This window comes from Vanacampus margaritifer, chromosome 2 (genome assembly GCF_051991255.1).
Source record: "Vanacampus margaritifer isolate UIUO_Vmar chromosome 2, RoL_Vmar_1.0, whole genome shotgun sequence".
NCBI lineage: Eukaryota > Metazoa > Chordata > Actinopteri > Syngnathiformes > Syngnathidae > Vanacampus > Vanacampus margaritifer.
In genome coordinates, this window is record NC_135433.1 from 20,841,619 (window position 1) to 20,859,362 (window position 17,744).

Below are 17,744 nucleotides of genomic sequence, written 5' to 3' on the forward strand. Positions count from 1 at the left end.
ATACACAGTTTGAACATTAACAGAATACAAGTGTTAAATGTTGGAAAATAATCCGTAGCCTACTTTGAGTGTTTTATTTTAAATGGATTGCATATAAAAGTTCAATTTAAATTGTACCTCAGTAAAAAATATAAAAATAAAAAAGGAAAAATAATAATAAATGGTCCTAAAGATTAAAAGCAAATGTAGAAAAGGGTATACAGTAGTACAACTCAACTGTGTGAATGGTGTTCTTTGCAAGTGATTCTTTCAAGTGTAGTATTAGAAGAGCTCGCGTACCACTACGCTATTCCCAGTTTATGTTTACGATATTCAATATATTTAGAAAATTTAATCACAGTCAATAATTTCTATGTATAAACATAATTTAGGTATAATTATAAATAAATAATATTAATTTTATTATTATTATTTTATATGTTCGGTTATCGTCCTTTTAACTTTTAACCCAAACTGAGCGACCATTATATAGGCAATGTGCGACTCCTTCGGCGCAGGCGCGGTGGCCAAGTGGTAAGGCGTCGGTCTCGTAAACCGAAGATCGCGGGTTCGAACCCCGTCCGTGCCTTTTATTTAATTAAAAGACTATTTTAATAACGATCTCACAGTAGTTGTAATTGGTGTGTTGCGTAATCAAGAGTTCTTCGCGCAAGACGTATGATCGAGTAATGGTTTGACCAGAAATGAACGCTTCACAAAAACGTGTATTTGTCTATTTACAGAAAAAATAACAGAAAAAAAAAGGTGCCCGTGTTCTTGGCGTTATGCCACTCAATGTTCAAACAGTAATTAATTACTGTGAAATCAATGCTGGAGTCACTTCTACGGACCACAGCAGTCAGAATCTGGCGTCATCTCCTGGCTTCTTTTGGTACTTTACCAATCTCAAAACATACATAGTAATAGGTACAAGGGGTCCACTATGGAAGAAAATATGGTGCAAAACTTATTTTTTGGTGTGTAACTTTGACATTTTCAGGTTATTATTGGCACACAATCAACTAATTTGTGTAGTGACGTAATATTAAATCATCACCCAGCAACACAAGAAGGCACTCTCTGTTGACTGTTATTTTTTTTGTAAAAAAAAAAAATATATATACAAATGTATGACTAGATGTTTTATATTCAACGCTAGAAGTGTTTTTCAACAGGGGCCAACGACATCATCAACACTGAAGAAGTTAGTTTTCCATTCACCCTCCATATCTACTTCACATAAAGTTAAGGTTTTATGCGGTTACTCCATTGACCCTAGTCACTGGTGTAGTGGAAAGCACCACCCTGTGATGTAATTCATCAAAGACTTAAAACAAAATGGAAAGAAAAACTCAATTTCCCCAGTATTTCACTGTTCCCAAATAGCAAAAAGGCAAATTTTACTGTTACAAAGCATTTAGTGTCTCATTCAGTAATCAAGAGAGCAAACGTACCACTATTGTACCAATGTTAAGTAGTAGCCATTGATTATAAATCAAAATTTCTTCCACCTTTATAAATCTTTGTTTGCGTCAGTAAATGGTACACATTGGATTTCGGTAGCCACACCACCAGTTCGGCCACAGGGTGTATTTCTTTTTGTAGGGTGAATTTCGCAGGCATTTGGCAGCGTCTTGGTCACACTTACAAAGAAGCTTCTCACACATGTCCGTCAAATCATCTGCAAGGGATGACACACTTGTATTAGTCAATAGCGGAAAAGAGAATTCAACAGGATGGCACACATTTATATGTGTGTGTGGTGGCTGAAAAAAAAAAAAATCACACAGAATTGAAAGCATTGAACATAGATTTCAATTGCCTGCTTCTTTCAGACACACCTTTAGAAAGGTGTGTTTGAAGAAAGCTGATCAAACATTGCGCCATCTGTGTTGTACTTGTTCCCTTGAGTCCTGTTGTGCAGGTATGTGAGACACGTTGTCGTAGTTGAATGTGCTGTTCATAGGAAGATCTCTGATCAAACACATTTCCAATTTGCTTGGATTTTCACACTATTTTCTACATCAGAATGAAATTCATCTGTTCCAAAAATAAAGTCTAGTGTGTCTAAATGTGATATTTGAACAGGGGTGTGTAGACTTTTTATATCCACTGTAGTTACAGACAAAGCAAAATGTTGGGAAGAAGCCAAAGAAAAAACAAAACACCTGCACAAAGATTGTCTTGTGAACTATACTGGCCTGGCACATGCATTATACGTATTTTGCGAGTATTTTGACTTTGCTGTATTATATACTGCACATAAGATACGAGAGAGAAAAAACAATACCACAATCAGCTGTGTTGCCATCACATGTCCAATCATAGCGGTCTGTTTTGGGGTGGCAGCCCTGGCGTTCGGCGCTGTCATAGCAGCAGTCATGTTTGTGGCAGCACCTGTGGTCAAAATGACGGTTTACATTGTGTGTGTGAGGGTTAAACCGGATTTAGGCTCTAGGCAGGGTGGAAAAGTGGTGGGTGGAATCACACATTATTTTAGAGTCGGTGGGCGGAGCATGGCCACAAAAGTGGGTAGTTGCTAGCTTTGAGGTCGAAAGCATGAAAAGATGGAGATAATTAAAATTTGGGTGTGGAATTGAGAAGTGCTGGTGGAGTTGGCTCAATATGGCACTTGAGGCTTCCAAAAAGGAAATTGGGAAATGAGATTCGAAGGTACTAATTCATACCCTGGGCACCACATAATGTGTAGGGTGTCAACTGGGATTTTTTAGCACTATAATCAGGTACACTCGAGGCGATATTTGCAGCAAACAACAAAGGCAGCCTTGACATTGTGTGGTGAAATAGGGGCGGGGCTTGAAATCACCAGTCGGTCCTGTCTCGCGGCCAGCCGTGGCCCCCCAGTCCACAGTAGCAGCCGTACGAAGCGTAGGCCAAAGGCGATCTCCCCGTGCTGCAACTGATGATTCCCGCCAGCTCCAACAGACCTCTTTTAGAGCGCCGCGATGACATGGCGGACGCGGAGGCTGCGGTGGCCACAGAGGCCAAAGAGGCCACAGCCACTGCAACGGACACAACAGAAGAAGTTTGACACTTCTGACCCATTCATTTTCGATAAGGTTTGTCCTTATTTGAGTCACGGGTGACCTGGAATCTATTTTAATGAGACCAGCCTGGACTGGTCGCCAGCCAATCACAGGGCACATAGAGACGAAACTTAACATGGAGGAACTCAGGAGAAAATGCAAACTCCACACAGGAAAGCCGTAGCTCAGATTCAAACCCTGAACCTCAGAACCACGAGGCAGACGTGGTAACCACTAGGGTCCCGTGCTGACCCATGAGCAAATAATGAGAAAAAACAACTGTGCACTCTTGTATGTGAATTCAACACCATCAATGATGCATTAACACATAACCATGTTTATGTATGGATGCGCAAAGCAAATCTGAAATGTGTTTTGGGTTATTTTTTATTTTTTTAGTTCTTCGGAGTAAAAATCCTATTTCATTAACTCCTTCACTGCCATTGAAGGCTATAGACGTAAAAAAACCAACATTTTAACTATTTCTATTTAGTTTAACATTTTCTCCGACTTTTTTTAACAAGAGAATGAAAACCTAACAATTTTTGTGAGATTTGTGATTTATCGTGAGTTAACTAGTGAAGTCATGCGATTAATTACAATTAAAAATTTTAATCGCCTGACGCCCCTACTTTTTAATAATCTTTTCTTTTTTGTCGGGCGATTCAATTTTTTAATTGTAATTAATTGCATGACTTCAATAGTTAACTCACAATTAATCACACATTTTATATCTGTTCTAAATGTACAATAAATATTTTTTCTAGGTTTTCAAACTCTTGTTAAAAAAAGAGGAAAAAAGTTAAACTAATAGAAATCGTTAAAAATAATTTTTGACATCTATAGCCGTCAATGGCAGTGAATGAGTTCAGATTTGTGCAATTATTGAACTAGACTGCTATTACACTTTCACAATATCGACACAAGTGTTGAGACACCTCCCTTTAATCATTTAGCTTATTTATTTATTTTTTTTTCTCTTATTGCCTTCCTCTTATATTTATTGTATGTGACACATTAATGAAGTGCCCCGAGTCGAGGGGTTGCACAAACACAGACATTCTTGCCAGCTCAAGAGTTGACTTTGCACTTACTCATTCAAAACTGCTCATACATGCCTGAAAGTTTACATCCCAAGGCAAGACAAAAATGAACTCTATGTGCATGCCATTGACATTTTTACTACAAAAATGTGCAGATAGTCAAACACGGAATACACATTAAAAATGCGCATCTTTCTGGATTCCAAGTTTAATAAATAGTTTCGAAAATAGTCTTTTACACAATACTCCAAAAAAAAAAAAGTCAATTCAGTCACAGCTGGGTCATTATTCCTCAGCCAGGATACACATGCACATTTTGGTCATTTTGGAAAAAGTCATTTCCAAAACAAAAGTCAATCTACACGTGTCAGGAAGCTCACTCCACTTTCTCTTTAATGACTTTCAAGGAAAACTATAGCGATCCATGTTTTCAGATTAGTTCACTTGATTGAATAAAGGAATTGTTTGAAAAGTTAGTCAAACGTTTAGATCCTACTAATGTTTTTAATCTGAAAGGAGTACAACACATTCAGAAATGCATGCAGAGGAATTTAGTTTCTTTTCTACTTTGAAGAAGACAAGTTCCCCAGTCAGGTTGCCATTGTTCACTTGCTCCTTCTACGATTCTAAAAAGACTCGGGTCCCCCCCCGCCCCAATAAAGTTAAATAGCCATCTTACCTGCAAAGAGCAAAAATGTGTTGTGAAAGGCAGTCATGGCATGCGACAGACAGGCTACTGAGCTGCACACTGCTCACATCCGTGCTGTCTGTCTGTGTGTGTGTGTGTGTGTGTGTGTGTGTGTGTGTGTGTGTGTGTGTGCGTGCGTGTGTGTATCTTTTTTTAGATGTCTGAATAATCTCCTGAGCATCACCATTGGCCAACTAAACCGATCCAGTGTTTGTCTAACTGGCCTGCCTGCTTTTTTTTATTTGTATTATTATTATTTTTAATTACATATCTTAGGTAACGGTCCATATCACAACTGTCATTATATTTATTGTTGCAAAAACATTGACATACCAAAATAAACTGGTGCAGTGAGTTTAGAACTAGTCAGTCATGAATTGTGAACATGGTGAATAAAATGTGCTTTCCTTCCAAAAAACAAGTTATAACTGCATTTATTATTGTGAATTTGTCGGAATGATTTACTTACGTTGACTGCACTTGTCTGGGTTGAGCAGTGAAAGGCCCGTCTTATTGACAAATTATCACACTCAGGCATAGTTAATCTTTTTATGATGTTTTTTGAGCGTATATATTCAGCTCTGCCACACAATAGCCCATCATCACTTGTTATGTTCTAATATCAGTATTATTTTATATATATATATATATATATATATATATATATATATATATATATATATATATATATTAATAGTGTAGCAGTTTCTCATTGTGAGATAAGCAGTTTCCTTTCACCTCCTTTTCAAATCCATCACATGTTCACTGAACCTCTCTCTATCACTACGGTATCCAATGATTCATGTTACAAAATATCAAAAATGATAATTGCATTTGGTCCTGCAAAACTCTTAAATGACAGAAATCTCTCTGCGATCTTAATGCAGGTTTACGCCACTTGAAAACTATCCTGACTACAGTCAGCATGTAGAAATAACGTGATAACATGGAAACTCCACACAGGAAGGTATAAAAATTCCAAACCTAAGAACTTTTAGATAGATGTGCTTACCACTTGTCCACCATGCCACCTGAAAATAATTAAAAGTCATATAAAACTGAGAATTTTATACTGTTTAAAATAACAGAAATACACTACCAGTCATAAGTTTTACAACATCCCACATTTTAAAATGAATTTCATGCTGTTCAATATCTCATTGTACTCTGAAATGAATGCAAAGAACAAATACAACAATCCCAATTACAAATCACGGACTCTATCTATAAACAAAAAGGTATTCTAAATGTTGGACTCATTAAGTCGCCGCAGTGGGAAGATGTAACAGTTGAACACACGGCGGCATTCTTTTCTACATTTGAGCCAAAATAATCTTCTCAACTATATTGCATAAGATCCTATAAATGTGTGACACTTGCATTTTTTTGTCCAGTTCATTGCAAAAGATGGAGACTGTGAATTTTGTATTACCTCTAAAACGTACACTAAGCCTATGTGTTGGGTAACCTTACCTGTTTAATTTTAAATTCAACACTTACCTTAGTTTCATTTGGTTCTAGTCTTAGATCTAATAGTAAAACCGGGCTAATCCCTTCTCTGACTGTAGGGGGAAGCACTTTGGCGGATTTGGACGCGCTCCTTGTTTATTCAGCAAAGAAGAAGAACAAGCTAAAGGCGGCCTTTGGCGATACCACACATTTAGCTTATTTAAAACAAAACAAAAACATTTTAAGCTAAATCGAACAATCGCCTTTTGCCATCGGATGCTGCTGGATTCGGGGCTTGTTTTGCTTACGTTCACATTCGAGTAAGTGTACAATGCTGCCAAATTAAGCATGCCGGAATGTTTGCCGGCCAAAATAAAAGAAGAAAAAAAAGAGATGGAACAAGTCGCTATTGTCTGATTAGGAGAACTAGTTAAACTTGAGACATGCCTATGCTTTGTTGGTGTAAAGTCTACTTCCTAGAAACTACGCTCGCCAGGTTGCATCGTGTTGCTAATTACGCCCGCATTTCTACCGTAGTAAACTCGTTTTCCAATAAAGATTCGCTGTAGTGGTGTTCAAATGTGCCACGAGAGCACAACTGCTAACCATAAATGTGAACTGGTCGGTGCGCTAATGTCATGCGTCCATCATCGGACACGTCCACTTAGGAGCCGCCGTGTGCCTCCCCCAGCACACCTAATGAAACGAACAAAACGTCTGCCTGTCGTCGTGAAGAACAACAACACTGACGTTTTGTTACTCCGAAACGGTTGAATTGGACAGATGTAACCTGTCCCGATTATTGCCCATTCACATCCCCCAGCCCGTTCCACTAACTTGTATGAATTTTACTCTGAAATGAGTTGCAAAATGGTCCAAACATTTGGTAGGCGCCTTTAATAAGTCCATTAAAAAAAAAATGTTACAGTAGCACCCATTCAGCCGGTGCCGTGTCCGTTGGTGGGCTGACCTTTTGATTTGTCGCCAGCTAATTAAAGATGCAATTACACATTTCACAGTTCTGGCATGACGCCTGTAACGTCATTTCTAAAGACGGAAATTCTAGACACTCTGGACAAAAGTGAAAAGATTTGTGCCAGCCACCGTGCCTCTGTGCTGAATCATAATGGAGGGTGGATGCATGACTGTATGTATTTGTATCAGCCTCTTATCACAAGTGATTAAAAGCCCGTTGCGTTGTGTTATTTCCCAGGCACTGACATCGGAGAGCACACAGTCATGTCCGGATTGGATCCGTTGGACAGAAAGAGTCGCTGGCAGCAGATTCAGAAAGGGCTACAGTTTATCCAGTAAGTGTCAAAAGCTCTCATTAGATTAGGTGATTCACAACTTGATGTTGTCTAAAGATGTTTCCTTTTTTTGTTTTTTGCCAAAGCTCAAATTGGTAGTTTCCCACAACTTGAGTAATGAGCACTGGTGTTCTAAAAGTTTTAATTATAAAAGTCGGTGTTCATACATTTGTCACGAGAGCAAAAAAGAACAGCGAAAATCAGTAATAAATGAACATGTTTGGAAAGCTTCTTCGGAAAGGGCAACATGCCAAATAATGAGACAGAAGAAGAGCCTGCAACTTAAAAAAATGCTGTATTTAAGAGACAATATCAGCAATCTTAAGGTACAGATTATTACACAAAAATCTAAATGAAGCAGTAAAGCTAAGGCTGGGCGATTTTGCCTAAAAATAAAATCACAGATTTTTTGGACAAAAATTTCGACTTAGGACTTTTTTTCCCGATTTTATATTATTATTATTATTTTACATAAACCAATAACTTAAAAAGTTTTGCTTTTATTTTATCAGTTAACAAAAGTAACCATATTTCTTCTCTTGGAATCAATGTGTAAAACTTCTACCTTGAATCAAATACTTCTGGAAATGTAAATCTGTGTTGATAAATTAGAAAAGTAAAACTTTCTTTTTTTGCCAACTTTTTGTGTTTTAAAAGCTAAACAGTGCTACTTGTGTCCCTCAATATGACACAAATAAACATCACATTTTGGCTTTAATGTAGGAACCGAGGTCTAAGCTTATCATCCCCTCCAACTGTCTGCTGATTTTACAAGTACAAGTACTGTTATGTAAATTGAGGTGGCTGTTTTGCCTTGACTGGCAAATTTCCGTTTAGCGTGATTTGATTGGCCAGTCCCCGGTGTAAGAAAGTCTTGGCCTGCCGTACATCGGCAATTTTACTGTGATTAGTCCGCCTCACCAAGTTCACCCCCTTCTATAGATCTCCTTTCACTTTTCAATTTGTTTTGTCACTGAAAATAGGCTGTTATCAGCATTACCAGCCCACTATAGTACATTTCTTAAGGATTTTGTGTCGCAGACGACGCAGAGGCTGATAAGCGTCAAGGTCACGGCGAGTGAAAGTAAGCTTGTCTTTCATACCGGTAAGTGCTTGCAAGGCGAGTCCGTCTTGACGAGATAGCGTACATGTTGCGACCATGCAGCGCCATCAATGTGCACATTTGTTCTAGTCACACAAGCTTGTAAATGTCTATAAGCAATCAGGATAAAATATCTAATTTACAACAGGCTAAAGCTTTCCTCGCTCCGGCGATTGACCAATATTGGAGCCGTACAGAGCAAAAATATCGCTAGCATTTGAGTTGCCAGTCACGGCAAAATAACCACTGCCTAAACAAATGGCGTGGGGCAACTACGGAAGCCCGCGGGCGCGGCGCAACGAAAGGGGGAGAAAAACATCGATGTTATAATTGTTTTAATCGTCCACAACCAAATACTCGAATTAGTTCAAGAAATTGAATAAATAAAGGCAAGTGAACCATGAATTAATATGAATGGCAATTTCTTAAGCTACTTCTTATAACGATGTTAACTTACTCAACACGTTGACTTATCTTTACTGTTGACTACAACAACGTCACAAAATTAACCAAACAAGTGTGATGTAAACATAAATCATAAATCAGATATTCACAGCAATGATGCAATCAAATATGTGTTTTTTAAATCCCAATTTTTAACATATCTTGAAAAAATTATCTACATTGCATAGAACCAGAGTTGTCATATGGCTGCACAGTAGTTGACTTGTTACATAAACGAAAACCCAATGTACAGTAGGTGGTCTGTTAATAGTGTTGTGATTTTAAGTCAAAATGGCATTTGAATGGGGAAAAAAAGTGTGCTGTCTATTAAGTATGGTTAATCAGAACCTGTGACCTTCTACTTAGTAGATCAAGAAGCTTTTAAATTATAGCAAATAAGTGTAAAGCAGTTGTCAATGCGGTTCTCACGAGTGTTGTCAACAGTGCTCTCTTGGCATAGGCATCTATCTGCATATTTAAAAAAAAAAGTTCACTCTACAAACACACATGATTACAATGGCTAATGCAAAACTAGAAGTTATCAACCCTTGTCATTGACACTGTTTTGCTTATAGATCAACACTGCCATATCCTGGAAGTCAAGATCATTACGAAGTAAGCCATAAATATATCCACATGATTAAACTGGTGTAAATTCCCCTAGTAAAGTATTAACATTGTTTGTCTTTTCGGTTTTCAGAAGTTCATTAAGGATCTTGTCTGGAATCTTTTTGGAGAAGGCAATGACGTGTTTAAAGAGGGTGAATGGACAAAATCCATCGAGATGTATACAGAAGCCTTGAGTGTAGCTGATTACGCCGACTCGGAGGACATCTCTGTGGCAACGGGTTTAATAGAGAAGCTTTATGCAAATCGAGCCGCCGCGTGCCTAAACATCATCCCGGTGAGTTGGATTTGGTTTGTCTGTAAATTCCCCAGTAGGGGAACTACTGGTACTAACTAGTGCATGATATGAAATATAAAGAATATTGTATTGTAAACACATGGGCTCTTTTAACCACAGATGTTGTGGCTTACAAATTTGGCAAGGCAATGGCATGGTGACTTCTGATTATGACACACCAAAATTGAAACATCATTATCAGTCATTATTGTTTCTTGCGTTCATGTCTGTGAAAAGGATCCATTATTGCATACATAAACAAATGATGTTACCCCTATGGACTCTTCACCACATTGTTTGATGTACTGTCGCACACCAACAAGTCTAGATTAAAGATGTATCAAGAAATAATAATAGATTTTATTTGTAACACACTTTACACTTATAAAACAAATCTCAAAGTGCTCAGCACGGGCAACGATGAAAGCACACAGTAAAAAAAAAAAACAGTAAATAAAAATCTGAGTAAAAAGTCAAGACTAAAATCAAAACTCAAAATAGAAATTAAGTCATTCACTGCCATTGACGGCTATAGATGTCAAAAATTCATTTGAACTATTTCTTATTAGTTTAAAATGTTTTCCCACTTTTGTTAACAAGAGTATGAAAACCTAGACACTTTTTTTATTGTACATTTAGAACAGATATAACATTTGTGATTAATCAAGAGTGAACTAGTGAAGTCATGCGATTAATTATGATTAAAAAATGTAATCCTCTGGCGCCCCTAATTTTTAATAATCTTTTATTTATTTTTTATTAAAAAAAAAAAGATTATTAAAAATTAGGGGCGTATTTTTTTCTAAATGTACAATATTTTTTTCCTAGGTTTTCATACTCTTGTTAACAAAAGTGGGGAAAATGCAAAACTAATTCAAATTTAAATTCATTTTTGACATCTATAGCCGTCAATGGCAGTGAATTAGTGATTAAAAAAAAAAATATATATATATTTTTTTTTAAAGGAAGGTTTGGAGTATTTTTTTTAAAAGCTTCCACTGTCTATGGAGCTTTGAGATGGTCTGGGAGAGCATTCCACGGACGGGGAGCGGCAGACTCGAAAGCCATGTCCCCCATGGTCTTGAGCCGAATCCTGGACGGTGCAGTTGGTCTGCCCGAGTTCTGTCTGGGGGCTACACCATGCAGACAGTGATGGGTGTGAAGGAGAATTTTGTATTCGATATGGAAGTGTATGGGAAGCCAGTGCAGAGTGCGTAGGATGGGGGTGAAGTCTCCGGTGATGGTCATCTGACCACAGTGTGAGTAAAACTGTGGCTACTGCTAATGCTAGTCTTGCTCAACTTCGTGAGAAGAGCGGACCAGAAGAGAGGGAAAATACGGCTAGTACAACCAATGAATTTGCAGACCCTTGATTCTCATTTAGGTCACCAGTTTGGGAGCATTTGGCTACCTGGTTGAGGACAAAGATGGAAATTGTGTGGTCGACAAGATCCAAACTATTTGCCATAAGTGCTTCAAAATACTTCATGGGTAGCACGGAGAACATGTTAATGCGAGTTTGTTTCGCAAGCTGAATCTCCACATTCAAGTTTATTTCTGTGATTTTTTTTTTGATTTTTTACAATACTTCAGAAAGGTTTAGGATCAGGGAAAAAATTGTTTAGTGGAAAGGAAACTTTACTCCTAGTAAGTCTCAGTGTGCTTTGCAGTTGAGTAAATACATCGAAGTGGAAATGAAGAAGTGCTTTATTTAACCTTGGAAATTGTGTGTTAAGTTAACCCAAGGTGAGAACAAGTTCTCAGTATGTGTAGTAGTTTCATATTGCACTGGATGGCAGCTAGCAAGGTGGTGGCGGTGTGGGGGAGTTGACCGGTTGTTCTCAACAGCCTTTCTTTGTAACAAGATTTCATACTTTCTTGTGAAAAAAAGCGTCACTGGACACGCTTCATGTTCGGGAAGCGATCCCTTCTTTTGAATCTGACTTGTTAAATATCTGGGGAATTATACTATTTGGGGGCAACTTGTGTATTTCGAAGACCAACCTGTTCCTCTTGGTGTTGAATTGTAAAGTGGCAGTAAAACCTTACTCTTATCAGTGTTTATGATTGACCAATAGTTTTTGTGAATATTTGAACCCAATTCCTCTTTCGCAGGGACTGTACGATCTGGCACTAGAAGACTGTGAAAAGGTCTTGCAGTTGAATGACAGCAACTACAAAGGGCTGTACAGAAAAGCCAGGTCTTTAAAAGAGATGGGAAGGCATCAAGAGGCGTACGACGCTGTGGCCAAGTGCTCTCTTGCTGTGCCTCAGGTAAGTAAAACCCAGGTGGCAAGCACTTTTGTTTTGCTTCGGTCAGCATTTCTCATTTTTCTTTTGCACAGGTTAAAAAGAAATGCATGAAATTGGAGTTGTGGTGTTAGCTGATTTAGATGGATGCTCATGTATTAGTTAGCCTACACAGTAACATTGCCTGGTCTGACGTTACATAAAACCCTCACAGTGACCCTAGATTGTAAACAATGAAAACAAGCGGGGGGGGGGGGGGGTACTGGGGGCACTGAAGTCTAACACTAGTTTGGACATCCTGCAATTATGCTGTCACCCTGTTGACGTGTGATGTTTAAACACCCCCTCTCCATAATATCAAGTACTTCTTTACAATCTTAGTGATATACAATAAAAAATAAATCTCAAAAATATGATAATGCATTTCTTCATCATACTGAGCTACTATACTAATGTTATTTTTAGTACATTTTGGCTTCTTGAGATGGGCCAATTCTTCGAACTGAGAGGCACTGATTTGTCTCTTCTACTGGATCGGATTCATGTTGGAAAGTGTACAATTGTCTAAATCAGACAACTCACAATATGTTTTTTTTCTGTCAGGATCCCAGTGTTATACGGCTGACTCAGGACCTCGCCAAGATATTAGGACTGAAAATTCGTAAAGCTTATGTAAGGAATAAGGTAAGTCTCGCCTGGCTTCCTAGTAGTCCTCAATGTTCAATCATGTTTTCATGCTGGAGGTGTTAAATAACTACAGTGAACCTCCGCTACTCGCATGGGATAGGACCAAGCGAATAGTGAATTTTTGCTGATAATTGACACTCCTCTGAAAGCGATTACGGCATTATGGTCTAACTTTAACCATTAAATATAACACAAAACTACGGTCCCAAAAACTCTTGACTTGCATTTCAAACGTAAGCTTCTTCAAGAATTGCTATACCCTGAAATATACAGTACAGTTCACAGCTTATAGCTTAGCACGCAGATACAAAATGTAAAGTGCCTGTATGTACACATCAGTGATGATGATGAAGAATAACTGTACCGGCACACTAATCTTGTGCTTAAACCTGAGATCATCTGAAGTTGGACCTTTATGAGCTCCAAGGCAGAAGAAAGTGGCTAGTTCTGCTGCTTCATAAACTGCCGGTTCAACTTAGCAGTTAGCACATCAGTGTTTACTGACCCACTGGATTGGCTGTCATGGCTGGGTTTAGTAATTTCTCACTGATCTGTTGTTATGGATTCCACTTGATTTTATGTCGTGTTTAGTCCTAGTCCAAGTGTTTCACCCAAAGCAGCCACAAGCCACAGCAGATACCGGCACCATCATTTTATCTAGGGATGCACGAAAATATCAGTGGCCGTTAATTATCGACAATTATCGACCAATTTGACGTCAAACTGATAAACCAGATAATAAAGAAACCCGCCGATAATAATAGACTTGCCGCGTTGGTCCATCTGTTGTGGTTGTGGCTCAAGATGTGTCTCCCCAAAATGTTACCCTCAACGTTTTTTGTTGAATTTTGACTGGTTTTGTTTTGGCAAACTCCAAATTTGTTACTGGTTGTCTTTGAAGCAGAGATATCAATACAATTCAGCTTCATGGTGCGTTATACTTATAGTAGGACTCGAAAGTATATTTGTAATCAAGTTAATTTTGCAAGCAATTATCGGCTTGCTTATCGGTTATTGACATTGGCACGTTCTTAATTATTGGTTTATCGTATCGGTTGAAAATACCATTATCGTGCATCCCTAATTTTATCTGTCCACTCCCTCAGACTCTCAATCACAAGATTTCCTTTTTTGCAGCCGGCTTTGAATGTTTTACGTGGATCAAGTCATCAGGATGCCGCCTATGAGCAGGTAACAAGTCAACAATGCACACACAGTACCTATCAAACGTGGATATCAGGAAAAAAAACAAGACACTTTTTTTCATAATATTAAAACTGTATGTAAGTCCTAGTGGTGCAGCGGATCACAAAAGTCACGGTTCGGATCGGGGGGGAAAAAAGATAACTGGAAATTTGTCCTTTTTTATTTTGTGAAATGCTTTTGCCCATTAATAAAAAAAAAAAATCTACTCAAAATATCAAATATGGCCATTTAAACTTGCGGTTACACATGCAACTTAACGTGATCCACAAGGGTTTTCAACTTCCTCTGCTATTACAGTGAATGTGGCCTGATCATGTTGCTTTCGTGTTTGTTGTCTTTTTCACCAACCAATCTGCAGATCGTGTGCGATCCGAACCGCTAGGCCTGATCTGTAAGGATCACGGATCAGTGATGATCCGTTGCACCACTGGCTCCATCTTATGCCTTTTAAATGAATTGTAATTCTAATTTTAAAGCTTGTCTTGGCACAAAAGAACCGGCCTATCAGAGACCATCGCGCTGACACGTTTCTTGGCCAGATTATTGAACTCTGGTTAGTTAAAAAGAGTTTAATCATTTAAAAAGAATGACTTGGCTGGTAGTTCTTAAGAAAAGAAACATCAAGCGTAAACTTATGTAACTGTGATTTCCTATGCGGACAGCTGCATTGCTTGGCATGGAAAACCATTACCAAAGTCACCGTTCTCACTGGTTTGACATGTAAGTTGATTACATTTGTTATGCTTTTAATTGATTGTACATTCCCAAAAAAATACAACAGCAAACCAGTAACATTTCATGTTTGGCAACGTTCCAACATGGGTAAGCTACAAATGTCACAGCAGTGGCAAACGTGGGCTTGTATACAGTGCACATTGTACGTACAGTTCATTTTGCGGAGGCTGCATTCAGATCTTACAAGCAGATTGAAAACGGCAAATGCCACCTTTAATGTCCCTCTTGCCAAGAAAAACATCATTTCATGGACTTTCATCTGTGCTTTTTCAGGCATCCCAAAGCTCATCTTCAGTTGAAGAAATAGAAATTGGTAAGCGTTCAACTGGCCATCTCACTTTTGTAACACAAAATTGGAACCAAACTGTTGATTTGCTGCTTAGCTCATTCACTGCCAGTCCAGTTACAATTAATCTTTCATTTGGTGATGCATCGAATATTCGGCCACTGAAAATGTTCGACCGAAAATGGCAAAAATATGCATTTTCGATATTCGGCCGAAATAAAATTCAAGCCGATAGAATATGGCCGAAAGAGGATGTTGTGGTGACGCAAGCAAAAACCAAAACAAAAAAAAAACGCTGCAAGCAAATGTCTGTTTAATTAAACACCAAACACGGGAGCGAGTGTCCGCCTTGCTGCTCACTGGCGTTTTGTACCGGCAACTTCATTGTGCACACCGGAAAAGGAGAGGGTCGCTTGGTAAACTATGTCGAAAAAGAGAGCGCTGCCAAGTACTGCACTAAAGGTGAGCCACTCTTTCTCCTGCAGCGCCTTTTTTTTTTCTTTAATGAGAGCCGCTCGAGCGCTTCCACTTTTTCACTTGCATTCTGGTGGTCGTGCTAAATACTTTAGCTTATGTTAACGCTATTGTAAGTAAACACATACCACTATCTCCGGGTGACTACAGATCTGTACAGGACACCGTGTGTGACTTTGCAGTCCGTTCCAAAAGCTGACTGGCTGGTGCCAAGAATTTTTTTTATTTTTAAATGTTGGTGAATATGTGAATGTGCCGATTTTAAGTGCGCCGCGCCGTGTCCCGCTCCAAATAGTTTACAAATGCGTCATCCGCACCGCACGCATCCGTGCCCGCCAGTCCAAAGTACTGTACATTGACTATAAAGTGCAATTGCACCGCCAGAAGATGCTCAGTTGCTCGCCCCGTGTTTGGTGTTTAATGTATCATTCGCCAACATGTCTCTGGTGTTTGGTGTGGACGCATTTCAATTTATATTGTGTTTTGAATGCCCGTGGTAAATAGGCCTAAATGTTTTATACAAATATTAGAATTTTTATTAATTATAATAAATGCAATGATAATATAAAAAATGGCATTATTTTTTTTCTGCGTTTCCAAGCATTTTTCACTTTCGATTTTCGGTTTTGGACAAAATATGTCATTTCGCTGCATCCTTACTTTCATTCATTTTTTTTCATCCATTTTTCATTTATTTCAGGCAACAACTTACAATTAAACCAAAGAGAAACAATTCATAATGTAGTTCCATTATATGAACAATATATGTGACAAAAAATAAGAAAGAAAAGAGGGGGGGAAATGGACGTCTATATCCGTCAATGGCAGTGAACGAGTTAAAATCGAATAGAGACTGACAAATCCAGCGAAGTAAACAGTTTACATGTGGGGAATGTTGGACACGTCTGGCAAAACACTGCCAATGCGGAGGGAAGAGCAACTTCAAAATAAACCTTCCCATACGAACTAATATGTGGAGCGCAATGCCAAGAAACGCTTTTATTTTGAAGTTTTTCCCGGGAGCGTTTTGCCAGTCGCGGCACAACGGATGACTTGACTTGTCCTTCTGAACGCTGCTGTTGCCTGCTGTACTTATTGCCTAAACCAGGGGTGGCCAAGTTCGGTCCTCGAGAGCCACTATCCAGCCTGTTTTCCATGTTTCTCTCCACTAACACACCTGATTCATGATCAGGATCGTTGTCAGGCTTCTGCAAAGCTTGCTGATGAGCTGATCATTAGAATCAGCTGCGCTGAAGGAGGAAGACATGGAAAACAGGCTGGATAGTGGCTCTCGAGGACCGAACTTGGCCACCCCTGGCCTAAACTATTGCGAGCAAAGTCAACAAAACAACTTCGTACAGAAATCACGTTCAATGGTTGCCAATGCCAATGCCAATTAAGGGCACTAAAAAAATAATTAATTACGCTGACATTGTATTGCACGGTGCCTGTTGCCGGTGTTTTGGGCGTCTACAGTGTTAGCGTGCTAACGGTACTAGCGGCTGTAGCCATCGGACTACTTTTCAAAGGCAGTCGACGCGATGATTTGCACACTTTGATGCTGACAGCCACACACAGTTGCCGTTCCTATAGATCAGTTTAATAAACCGTGCTCACTCAATTGTGCAGTTGACGGTCGTCAAAATCACAAATGTGGTTCTGACGTCACTTTGTCTCACAGACCAAAAACTACTCAACTCGAAATTTCATTTCATACAAAGTGCTGTACATGGAGTAAAAATCAGTCATGGAATAAAGATGGGTAAAACAAAAATAACACCAAATAAATGAATAATTATCTTAAGTGGGTAAATGAATAAGTCAATAAAATAACACGAGTAGGTAAATAAATAAATAACAAAATACAGCAAGCACCATAAAACATTGAAACAATGTTGAGTCTCATGCCGAGTCAAACGCCAAAGAACAAATATGTGTTTTAAGAGTGGGCAGAGAGGGAGGTTGCCTAATATTTAACGGAAGGTCGTTCCAAAATCCATGGGGAGAGATTTCTCTAAAATTTCCCTAACTTTCTAGAGAGGAAAATAATGTGCTGTTCAGCACACTTTAAATTTAAGTTAAAAAAAAAAAAGATGGTCGATCATTAGTAAGTGGAAATATATTTTTAATGTCTTCTTTA

The 17,744-nt window shown here is 38.6% G+C and overlaps 2 protein-coding genes and 1 non-coding gene across 5 annotated transcripts in view; 2 read left to right on the forward strand and 1 right to left on the reverse strand.

The window, feature by feature from the left end:
* pla2g10 (phospholipase A2 group X) lies at positions 1-6,859 on the reverse strand. 2 transcript variants are annotated; one of them, XM_077558227.1, is made up of 4 exons: positions 6,813-6,859; positions 2,807-3,002; positions 2,270-2,376; positions 1-1,660 (listed from the first exon to the last, which is right to left on the reverse strand). In XM_077558227.1, the coding sequence occupies exons 1-4, from the start codon at positions 6,844-6,846 to the stop codon at positions 1,512-1,514; spliced, it is 486 nt and encodes a 161-aa protein (XP_077414353.1). In that variant the 5' UTR covers positions 6,847-6,859; the 3' UTR covers positions 1-1,511. The 2 variants fall into 2 exon arrangements, with proteins under 2 accessions (XP_077414353.1, XP_077414352.1); XM_077558226.1 differs by lacking the exon at positions 6,813-6,859 and adding an exon at positions 4,749-4,901.
* On the forward strand, positions 497-568 carry trnat-cgu (transfer RNA threonine (anticodon CGU)). Its single transcript has one exon. It is a non-coding gene; the product is annotated as a tRNA-Thr (tRNA).
* Positions 6,335-17,744, forward strand: part of zc3h7a (zinc finger CCCH-type containing 7A) — a 20,098-nt gene continuing 8,688 nt past the window's right edge. Inside the window, exons 1-8 of one of the 2 annotated variants that reach the window (XM_077558225.1) lie at positions 6,335-6,526; positions 7,420-7,516; positions 9,638-9,677; positions 9,763-9,966; positions 12,082-12,240; positions 12,820-12,900; positions 14,041-14,094; positions 15,118-15,157. In XM_077558225.1, the coding sequence (XP_077414351.1) occupies positions 7,446-7,516; positions 9,638-9,677; positions 9,763-9,966; positions 12,082-12,240; positions 12,820-12,900; positions 14,041-14,094; positions 15,118-15,157 (649 nt within the window). In that variant the 5' untranslated portion in view covers positions 6,335-6,526; positions 7,420-7,445. The remainder of the gene's footprint in view (positions 6,527-7,419; positions 7,517-9,637; positions 9,678-9,762; positions 9,967-12,081; positions 12,241-12,819; positions 12,901-14,040; positions 14,095-15,117; positions 15,158-17,744) is intronic. The other variant, XM_077558224.1, reaches the window with a different exon arrangement.

Excerpts from the sequence above, each read along its gene's own strand:
- pla2g10 (XM_077558226.1), bottom strand. The coding sequence starts at position 4,785 with ATGACTGCCTTTCACAACACATTTTTGCTCTTTGCAG. Across the intron at positions 3,003-4,748 it reads CACATTTTTGCTCTTTGCAG|TGGCTGTGGCCTCTTTGGCC; the intron begins GTAAGATGGCTA and ends TGTCCGTTGCAG. Across the intron at positions 1,661-2,269 it reads TGGCAACACAGCTGATTGTG|ATGATTTGACGGACATGTGT; the intron begins GTATTGTTTTTT and ends CATCCCTTGCAG.